A 10,759-nucleotide genomic window follows, 5' to 3' on the forward strand; every position below is an offset into this window, starting at 1 on the left:
CTTTACGGAGGACCGAGTCACCTGACCGGGGATCATTGGGCGGATGAGAGGTCGATAGGGAAGTAGCCCTCACGTGACCAGCTGAATTGGCGATACAGCTTGACAGCCCTGAAGGCTGCATCGACTAGGAATGCATTTACTAACAGCTACCTCCTTCCAAAGCTAACAATACATCTAATTGCTAGGTTTATATAGCTTTAAAACGTGCTCCGTAGAATAGGACCATATAGGCTTCATAAATAAAGTTAAAATAGCCACGATGTAGCAAATTCTAACTAAAAACAGCATTAAAGCTAGCAAAGGTAGATAGCTCATCAAGGACTTTATAGCCTTAGTACCTGTACTAATAATAGTATTATTATATCTGTCACTTATCGACGAGGTGAGCTGCTGGACTTAGGCTTCCCCACAAGACGACGGCAGATCTAGATAACATACTAGGGCACCGCATTACCTGGAATTTCCTGTCCATGCGGCCAGTCTACCTTTAGATTTTGATAAATGGACTAAAAAATTATCTGTTAGTCCCTTTTGCAAGTGTTTTAGGCTAGCTAGTTTATAGTAAGGTTTTTCTTTTTATATAAGCTATATCTTGGGTTATAATATTAATATTAAACTATACTTTGCAAAAGAATAAATCCTTGGTGATTTAATATAAACCTAGCCTAGCCTTATAATAGCGAATGATTTTGCCTGTATATAGGGACCTAGCTCTATAGAACTGTATTTGGGTTCATGATGGCATAGTAGAGGTTTAGAAAGATGGCAAGTCTAGGTTGCAGCTTACGCGCAACACGAGAGGGAGAGGAAGGGGCGTCCGGAATCTAATGAACTAGAGCTATAATAAAGGCAGGTTATTCTATGCCTGCCTTTGCTTGCTTTTCTAAATACATTCCCGCTTTGTATAGTACGGTAACCCTGTCAGTCACTATTTACAACATCAAGTGTCCACACTCCACAGCCACTACTATGTCATCTCCTTACATAGTTTCCAGTATGGACTATATTTGTTTGAGGGATCATGACTGCATTGTTTTCGATCTCCCCTTGTGATTAATGTGCTAATAAACATGTTTTATTCTCAGTCTTCACCATTCTTGCAGTTGCTGTCGCACTCTTTGCAATATTCACGCCTCTGATCACTTCCTGGTGGTTCTCGAATCCGTCCAACTCTTCCTACATTGTGGACCTTGGCTATCAACTGAACCAGGGCTGCGTGGTTGTAAGCTCTGCATACCCATCTATTTAACAAGGCATCTGCGCCCTGTTACTGCCAACTCGAGACTGACAAGAATCTCCTTCCAGAACGACACCCTCGTTACCTTCGGAAACATCCGCTTCGCCGCCGCACCCCTCGGGCCTTTGCGCTTCAATGCTCCAGCTCCCCCGCCGGTAAACCGCACTGCAGTTCAAAACGCAAGCGGCGTCATCTGCCCCCAAGCTTATCCCAAGTGGCTCACTACAGGCGCTGTCTCGCCATTCACCGCCGACGACATTCCACCCGTCGATCCGCGCACGTCGGAAGATTGCCTGTTCCTCGATGTGTTAGTGCCCCAAGGAATCTGGGAAACACGTCAGACGAGTCGTGCGCCCGTCCTCGTGTGGATTCCTGGCGGCGTCTTTGTCGTCGGCTGGAAAGACGCCAGCGGGCAAGGCCATGGCCTGGTGACGCGGAGCCAGCAATCCGGCAGCCAGGGAGTGATTCTCGTGTCGATAAACTACCGTCTCGGTCTTTTTGTGAGTTCTGCCAGGATTTCATCTGCATCAAGCTCTCTCTCTCTATGACTATAGATAGCGCTGACAAGTTAAGGGATGGATGCATGGCGATGGGGTAACACCCAAACGCGGGCTTGCTGGACCAGCGCTTTGCCCTCGAATGGGTCCAGAAACACATCCATCTCTTCGGTGGCGATCCTGCCAAGGTGACCATCCCCGGTGAGTCAGCCGGTGCCACCTCTGTTGAAGCCCATATCACCGCGTACGGGGGTGCCAAAGGACCTTCTCCGTTTCAAGGCGCCATTGCGCAAAGCCCTTTCCGGCTGCCGACCTATCCATCTCCAAACTCTCACGTCGAAGCGATCCTCAGCTTTGGAAACGTCTCTTCGCTCGCCGCACTCCGCAACATGTCGTCGGCCGATCTGCAGAAGCTGAATGCGCTTCTCGTGGGGAATTCGCGACCCTTTGGAACTTTTACCTTTGGTAATTTTACTTTCTTCGTCAGAATTTCTAGCCACTCGCTGATCGACTTATTTCCAGGCATTGTTCCTGACGGCAACTACGTTCCCGACCTACCGGGTAAGCTATTTCAACAGCAGCGCTTTAATCGGAACATTTCCGTACTCACGGGCCACAATCGGGATGAGGGCTCTCGCTTCGTGCCCAACAGTTTAGTCACAGATGAAGCATCCTATGAAGCCTACCTGAAATCCCTCATCACGCCTCTGGCTCAGAATCCCGCTGCCTTGAAGACCATCACCCAGGAACTGTACCCGCCGGTCTTCGACGGCTCCCAGGGCTACACCAACCAGACGGAGCGGAACAACCTGACCTTTGCGGACGCCACCGTTGTGTGCAACGCGCGCTTCATGGACCAGGCGAGCTTCGTGACGCCGACGTACGCATATGAATTCTCCGTCCCGCCCGCCGTCCACGGCGCCGACTTGTCGTATACCTTCTACGACTTCGGACAGGTCGAAGGGGTCAACACGGTTAACACGACCGTGGCAGAGCTGCTGCAGCGTTACATTACGCGATTCGCGGAGACGGGCCAACCAAACGGGCCTGGATTACCTTTCTTTCCGCCGGCAGAGGCAAAGACGGGTCCGGGTTTGACGTTGACGGTCCAGAACCTAGGAAGCAATTTTGTACGTCCTGTGCAAGATGATGAGAGCGGAATCATCAAACTATTGCCAGAGCGGTGTCGATTCTGGCAGGATGTACTGTATCTTTTGAAGTAGGAGGTAGCAGTGAGACGTAAGATGTAAAGCTCTCAAATCCTCGGATAGGTAAAATGAGTATGAATGAATAGAATTTAAACTAATAATCTAGGGTAGTAAGTAGCTAGTAATATATATAATATACGAGGAGATGAAACACTGGGAAAGAGAAAGAAAAAGAATAATAAAAAAAAAAGAAATAAATATAAAATGCTACATAGAAATAGTTAAGAATAGTAATATTGTCACAACTGACTGCTCTGCACTGAACAGTTTCTGCGCCGCCTTGCCGAGAGGGTTGTCGTCTCTGAAGCGGGTGCCTTCGTGCTGGTTGTTGACAAACTTGCCTGTCAGGAAGCCTGCGGCGAGGGGTTCTTTCCACAAGGGTTCCCTTGTAGGGCTCACAGGGGGGTTCTTCCTATGGTTCAGGGATGTCTTATAGTAATGAACATGCCAGTTTTCAAAGAAAACAATGCATTACCGTAAAAAAATACTGGGTTATTCCCAAAAAAAAAGGCAAAAAGTAGGTTGGGGGGCAAAAGGGATAGTTTTAGGGCGAGAGGGGGGCAGCCGAGAAATTAGGCGTCCATATGTACTGTACAGTACATTCATGGATATTGATCCTCTAGCTTTCACTAATCGAGAAGAGTCCGATACCACATTCTGGACACATGTGCGATGAGGTCCATACAGACTCGTTGTGTGTGAGATTCCTGGCGGCACAATCTGTAACAACAGGTTAAAGATCTCTAATGACCGAATCTATTGTCAACTTAGTTGTGCGTTGTCTCCTGGGTTGGTCGTTTCGAAGGATATATGATGAAATGATCACACTTCCTGGGACTGTTCCCCGTATCTCAACCTGTCGATGAGGTATTATAATGGTACCCACGGTATAGATTCGCTGCGGAAAAAAAAACAAGAGGCACGCCTACTCAAGCTACCTTAGTTCGACCCCTTAGACAACGAAGTAAGGGATTATTATTCAGCGCGAATAAGAGTAGATACATGATGGTAAGGAACGCCCTTTAATATTCCGTCGTCCCCTTGTTCGTCTTGCCAATTTCCTCCTGGACGCTTCGCGAGGTGTGTGCCTTATTTCCTTGTCCCTGCGGGGTTTTCTTCTGCTGTGCCGCATTTCCACGTTGCACTGCGGTTTGTTGGTCCGTAACATCTACTTCTGTATCTTATATTCCTGACCACTCCAAAATTGCAGACTTCCTGGAGACCCACCTAGAGAACAATTCAGGAATCGCTGGTTTGGTGCGTTGCTTCCTCCGAGTGGAATCTTCAGACAGTGTATGCTGATCCGCTGCAGCCTCTGGAATTCTTCCAGACGCAGATGACACCGCAAAAGCTATCTTGTCGCTCAATCTCTTAGGCCGGCCCACAGGTTGTGAAAAGGTGTCTTCTTGATTTTTGGCTAACTACGCCCGTATACAGGGGTTAGGCTGACTAACGTGTTCCCCGATAGGCTGCGAGGACCAGTCCAATTTCTCTGTGAAATGGCCAAAAGTAAAATCTGTATATTATTGTAACCACAAGGTAAAATTAGTTACCATGTACTGTATGTACATACAAATAGTACTTTTTACTCTTTATATAAACCCCTTTTCTAGCCCTAATTATGGCTAGAATATCTTTCTTTCTTCCTTTGTCCCATGGATTTCATATTTCAACGTAACTATAATGTATTACCATGCAGATATATCCATACTGGACATATGTACATACATACATCATAGTCGATAGGGCTTACAGAACCATCTGCCACGTAACCTTCTTCCCGCGCATCATGGCCAACACCCCCGTGGGCAAGTACCTCTTCTCGACGAGACTCAGCCCGCCGCAGCGCTCGAACATCTCCCCCGCGTACATCTGCAAAATCCACTTGGTCGCGCTAGCCATCATCTTCTTCGCGGTGGCGATCTGCCCCGTCGTCGACTTGAGCTGGTCCAGCGCGTGCCGCACCTCCCGCGTCAGATGAATGTCCTCTGTCGGCGGCATGCTCATCAGCGACAGGTAGAGGCTGTGCAGATCCTGGCTGACGGATTCGCGGAAGCGGGAGAATTCATCAAGGGACATGAAGGTGTCCGGGTCGACGTCTCTGGCCTTGTGGATGTCTTCGTTCGGGAAGAAGGCCATGAAGCGCCGCCGACGGGCTGACTCGGAGAGCTCGTCGAACTGCTTCTTCTTCGTCTGGTATGCTTCGCGTTCGCGCGCGAGGAAGTCTGCCAGTCGCTCTTCGGGGCTTTTCTCCTTGTCAAGATTGTTGCGCACGAGGAACAGCGGCACGAACGGGTTGCGCAGGCCCAGGCCGCCCAGTTCCTCGGGTAGGAAGAAGAAGGCGTCCGGGATGTCGTCGTCGGAGACGCCGTCGAAGCGCGAGCGGATCATGCGTCGCAGGTGCTCAGTGACGGTGGTACCGTAGCCGCCAAAGAGGGTGCGCTGCATCCGCTCGTATGTCTCGAGAATGGCGTCCACATGGCGACGCCCGAAGCAGAAGGCCGGCTCGCCGAACGTGTGGCTGAAGAACCGGCCGATGCAGCTGTTCCACGTCCGCACCCACGAGAGCACGCTGTCGCACGCATTCAGCTGCTTTTGCAGCTGCTGCACATGCGCGTCCACTTGGGCGTGGTCGATGGTCCATTCGCCGGACTCGGCGTCCAGCGTCAGAAACCCAATCGTCACAGGGCCTTTGGGCAGAACTGAGACGACCTTCGAGTCCCTCTTGTCTTTTGTCAGGTAGACAGATCCCGTCTTGCTCTGGTTGTATTCTAGTCCCATGACCCGCGCAAATCGGTGCATCACCTCCCACGCTCGCGCACATTTCTTCGGCTCGCCACAGAGCCAGAGGTCGTCGTGTAGACGGTACAAGAGCATGCCGGTTTCTCTGTTGACAGCGAGATCCAGAACAAAGAGGACCAGTTCACCGAGAAACTTCTCGGAAGAGTGAGCCATAGGAACTCCCCGCTTGCGAATCCGGGGTCCGACGGGCACTCTGTCGTCCGAAGAACGGTCCATGTTCAACGGAGATTCAAGGTACTTCTTGAAGAACTGGATCCACTCCTCCGGGAAACCCACGAAGCGCATCACGGCGAAAATGGTGCTGTGAGGAAGACCGGTCGCGTACCACTTCAAGTCTGACTGCACGACCGCCACTTCGCCGCGGAGATGACGATGGAGGAGAACCTCAGTGGCGAGCTTGCGCAGAAGTTTCTGTTTGATACTTGTCGACCCATTGCTTTTGGGATTACCATTATCATCGTCGTCGTCGTCGTCGTCGTCGTCGTCGTCGCCGTCGTCATTGTCGTATCCGCCACCCGATTCATACAGCGAACTCTCTGTGGTGGGCAGCTGAGAGAGGAAGAATGTAGAGATGTAGCTTTCCTTCCGCTCGGCTTCGACATTTGCGCTCGATTTCCAGCTAGTCGCGAGGTAATACCTGCGTCTATCAATGTCGCCCTGTGTCATTCGAGCCCCGCTGGCCCAATTCCAGACCGACTCATCGTTGATAAATCCCCTCAGAACCGCCTTGAGTAGCATGCACAGGCGGATACCGATGTACTGCACAAAGATGGTCTGGAGCACATCTTCGTCCATCCAGATGCGGTATTTCCCGTTCAGCTGCTGCCGAGGTATGACGGGGATGCCTTTGTCGCCAGCATGCCAGTCCCAATTTTTGATGTCGGCATATCGCATATTGAGGACATCAGCAATCTCTGCCAGCGCGACCTTATTCTGCAGGAAGTCGCGCAGGATGGCCTGCTTCTCGTCGCTGAGGATATTCTCGGTCAGCAGTCCCTTGATGCACTTTGTAAGGGAGTCCTCCGTGAACGGCGCTTCCTCCGTCAGGATGGAAGTGCTCTCATCGTTTATCTTCTTTCGAAGATTCTCGAGAGCCTTGATACTCTCCGCATCAGGGAAAAGCGAGCGCATGAACTCGTGGATCTCAGCCTCGTCTGTCTCGAGCGGCTCGAAGACGACGGCCTCAAACTGGTCGCACAGCTCCTGGAGTCGTTGCTTCTGGCGCTCCACAAGCTCAAACGAGTCTTCCTCTGATTGACTGGAAACAGATAGGGCAGGCGGGTTCATCCACTCGGTCAGCAGACGAGAGTACAGATCGGCCAAGGTGAGCTTTCTGCTCTGGATCGCCAGTTTGGCGCGCAACTGCTCCTCAAAGGACTGAAGAAGATGCTTGGGGATGGATGTATCATAGCGAGATTGGTCCAGCCAACGCTCAATGTTCGAGATGGTGGGGTCCTTGGATGAAGAGGAGGAGTACAGTAGCTCGTTGACGCCAGACAGGAGCAGCGCCAACCGATCGCGCTGGCTGTCGCAGCGATCTGCGTCAGCAAGGATTTGGTTTTTGCGCGTCTCGTATGTGTTGCGCTGCTTCTCCAGTTCCCGGATCTTGGTGAGGGTGATGGACTGGAGGGTCTGGGAGAGGATGGACGTTGGCGAAGACATGATGCAATACAGCAAGCTAGGTCGAACGATGAGAATAGAGTAATTAATATGCGTACTTTCACCCGATACATTGTAAGTAAACGGGTGGACATTTTGCAGTATTTACGCTTGCCAATACGAGATCTCTGTGGAGCCCGGAGAAGGCAGCACTTGTGTTGCCTGAGATCAGACGCCGAACTAGCCAGGCAACAAAAGCACTGCAGATCCAGCCACCCCCTTGATCATCGTATTCGGGACACAATCTAACTGGATTGGTTATAATAACTCTGAAATTGTGTTTCTAGGTTATCTCGCTAATTAATCTGTCACCCAATCATAATCGAGACAGACTGTTGCTTTGTAGGTGCACAACATCTGTATTAGGTAAAAAAGGAAATAAACCATAATAATCAGCTGGAGCAGCGCACTGTACCTGCGCATGGAGATCTCAAAGGATGTTTGAGATCCGGATGAACCTTATCACCTGCAGACGTATTAAGCCTGGCTGTTTTGGCAACTAATTGTTGAAAAGGTAGATAATACAGTTTTCCTGTTTCTGTCGGTCATGTAGTTATCGTATTCGAATCTGATTCCTGTGTAGAAACAAAGCTCAACTTTGTGTTTTCAAATGTCCAAAAAAAATGTCCAAAAAAAAAAAGACAAAACGAGGGAAAGAGAAGTGAATGAAAAGAATGCTGAACTTCTTTTTTTAGTCCCAAGAAGAAGAAAAACAAGTATTAAAAAAGAATCAGATTGAAGCTTTTAACAAGGGATTCGTTACCCTGTGGTCAATGGACAGGCCGATTTTTGTTCATTTAATGACCATAATCGTAAGACAAATGATCAAGTGCATCTCCTCGCTGTCACAGTTGCGGTAGGTGTATTGCCCGAGGAATCACACCTCTACCCAATCGGCACGCAGCGAGCATCTTGTTGATAATTGAACCAAAGACGCCAGGTCCCGTTCGTCTCTGGTATCTATTGCACGAGCGGGAAGTACAGTAACCTGCACAGGCGCTCGTCGGCGGTGATCTGTTCTGCCCTCGCGTCCTCGTCGAATCTATACTCTGCCAGTTCATCTGGACTGAAAATTAAGATGCTTAGCGCATTCATCTCGTTAGAAGATAGGGGTGGGCAAAATGACACCCACTCTTTATCAAGCACTCCCCACGCTTCCAGTCCTGGGCAGTCCCAGAACACATAACCCCAATCTCCCAGGCCTTTCTTGCGATCCTCAGCGTATCTCCATGTAGGACGATAGTGACTCGCCCACAGCCAACCTTCATTCGGACAATCGGGATCATCTCGATCGCAACGTGACAACACCGCACTGTTTCTCCAGTCGAACCCCAGCCGGAAGTGCTCGTGGGTACGCTTCGGAGGCTCTTTGAGAGCGGAATTGAGAGTGTATAATGGCCCGTCTGCAGAATAGGAATACACAAGATCATACAGTTCTGCTCCTGTTGCTGAAAAGATGCGTCGAAGCGTTTCCAGACCAATTAAGAGAAAATATTCCATGGTATCGATTTGTTTTTCTTTGTTATCCCTTCCGAAGAAAGACACATCTATGGCAAATTCATATTGCCACCGATCAGCCATATCGAGACCTTCTTTGAGCTTTGATTCCACCCAATAGTTTTCGACCTGATCGAACGGTCCGCACAGTCGGCGGATGAGGTAATCACGGATACATGCTATTTCCTCAACCTGCCAGTATGGGAAATTGGCGAGAAACATATCGGACTGTTCCTGAGGGCTGAGAATGGCATGATTTTCGATGTCGTTGTAGAACAAGCAACCGAAAAGTTCAAGCCGACAGAATGCTCGTTGGAGCCGTGCTATTTCGGCAGCTGAGAGAGGATCGTCGAAGGCCGGACTAATCTCTTCTTCTGAATGAACAATGTCCTTGTTGCTGCGGCCTTCTTCCGATGTTGCTGGATGAGGTCCAGTAGAACTGAGTGTCTAAGAAGGCTGCTGTCTGGGTGATGTAGTCGTCGATGAAAAAGTTGATGGTTCGATGAAGCTGGCATAATGAAATAGAAGTAGACAGAGGCAGCCTCTTGACTGAGAGCACCTCTTCCAAGTTGCGGCGCTCTAGTCTCTCAAGAAAAAGACATGAGGAGCGCTCGAGTTGGTCGGCGCTCCATACTTTTGGTTGCTTCTACCACTGCGAGGGCATCTGACATCACACTGGGATGGAAGATTCGGCGGGCCAGATGGGAGAGAATGTCTTCTTTCATGAACAAGAATGCTCGGTAATAACAAGGTGAGGCACGTATGAGGCAGTAGAACGACTCGATCGTCGGAGCTTGCCTCATAATGAGGGCCTGAAGCTCTGTCGGAAGATCTTCGAGAAGCAAACAGGACCCCATATTGGAGAATCGTGGTGCCGCGGTGGGTGATTTGGCGATGGATGAATTGTAAGGCGTGTCTGAGAGGGAAGGGAACTGCTCTGTCAGGCGGGCGAGCAGATGTCCCAGGCCTGACTAGCGCGAAGCACCGTTTACGCAGTGGCTTTCGACGCGATCCGCATCGAATTCGCCCGTGGACTTGGGCACGCTGGCCCAGAATCTTCTGTGCTGTTCTATTGAGGAAACCAAGCAGTCACTTTCCGAGCGACTCACAACTTGCTGCGAGTGCTGAATTCAAGTCACCAGTCACTCCACAGACCCATTGATTGGTTGGCCCCCGGGTGATTTCGTGACTGATGTTCAGCGTAGCACCAATGCGCCCCTCCATACAGACGGTTCAGGGTGAATTGACGGCAGGTCCCTGATGTTCTATCTTCAACACATAATCCTATCACTGATTGACCTCTACGACCTCATCCAACATGGAAAAGAACGGCGACTTACACTCTACCCGGACTTGAATGATAGTGATACGCACACAGCTTCTGTCTTCCTTTCTTTTTCGAGATTCGTTCAATCGCTAAAAACAACCTCCTTGCTTATCTTCCAAGAACCGTCATGGACAATCATCTGTACCAACAGCGTCGGCGCAGCCGGTCGCTGGAAGACTTTTTGAAAGAAGTTCCCCCTCCAATGCACAGCCAACGGGACCACGTGAGAGCTCGTAAACAAGCATATGGGAGAAATCCTCCAAGAACTTGGGAGGGAGAACAGAGAGAAGATTACGAAGAATACAAGAGGCACCAGCTTTCGAAAACGCTGTGCAAGGCTGAGTATAAAGAACAAGAAAACGAAGCACGGTCCGAGTTCGAGACGTTCGTGCATGGTGACGAGAAGAAACAAGAGTACTATGTGCAGACAACTGGAGGCCTGCTGCCAAGGCAGCACCGGGAGTTGGCCCCCGCGGCCTCCCGATGGGACGAGGCGGAGTACAAGTAAGAGTTATTATTGTCGATTATTATT

General features: G+C 50.0%; 4 protein-coding genes across 4 annotated transcripts; 2 read left to right on the forward strand and 2 right to left on the reverse strand.

Moving 5' to 3' along the window:
- Positions 1 to 861: 861 nt before the first annotated feature.
- Positions 862 to 3,378, forward strand: T310_8289 (Carboxylesterase; the record flags this gene model as incomplete). Its single annotated transcript, XM_013468925.1, has 6 exons — positions 862 to 994; positions 1,086 to 1,222; positions 1,306 to 1,737; positions 1,863 to 2,864; positions 3,049 to 3,052; positions 3,164 to 3,378. The coding sequence occupies 6 exons, from the start codon at positions 862 to 864 to the stop codon at positions 3,376 to 3,378; spliced, it is 1,923 nt and encodes a 640-aa protein (XP_013324379.1).
- A 745-nt stretch (positions 3,379 to 4,123) lies between these two features.
- On the reverse strand, positions 4,124 to 7,406 carry T310_8290 (uncharacterized protein; the record flags this gene model as incomplete). Its single annotated transcript, XM_013468926.1, has 5 exons — positions 4,124 to 4,363; positions 4,397 to 4,458; positions 4,516 to 4,523; positions 4,635 to 4,652; positions 4,696 to 7,406. The coding sequence occupies 5 exons, from the start codon at positions 7,404 to 7,406 to the stop codon at positions 4,124 to 4,126; spliced, it is 3,039 nt and encodes a 1,012-aa protein (XP_013324380.1).
- Positions 7,407 to 8,363: 957 nt separating this feature from the next.
- Positions 8,364 to 9,703, reverse strand: T310_8291 (uncharacterized protein; the record flags this gene model as incomplete). Its single annotated transcript, XM_013468927.1, has 2 exons — positions 8,364 to 9,319; positions 9,535 to 9,703. The coding sequence occupies 2 exons, from the start codon at positions 9,701 to 9,703 to the stop codon at positions 8,364 to 8,366; spliced, it is 1,125 nt and encodes a 374-aa protein (XP_013324381.1).
- A 651-nt stretch (positions 9,704 to 10,354) lies between these two features.
- On the forward strand, positions 10,355 to 10,729 carry T310_8292 (uncharacterized protein; the record flags this gene model as incomplete). Its single annotated transcript, XM_013468928.1, has 1 exon — positions 10,355 to 10,729. A coding segment is annotated over one exon (375 nt), but the record flags the coding sequence as incomplete, so codon positions are not given.
- Positions 10,730 to 10,759: the final 30 nt, after the last annotated feature.

Source organism: Rasamsonia emersonii, assembly GCF_000968595.1.
Source record: "Rasamsonia emersonii CBS 393.64 chromosome Unknown ctg1118621760702, whole genome shotgun sequence".
In the NCBI taxonomy this organism is placed as follows: Eukaryota; Fungi; Ascomycota; class Eurotiomycetes; order Eurotiales; family Trichocomaceae; genus Rasamsonia; species Rasamsonia emersonii.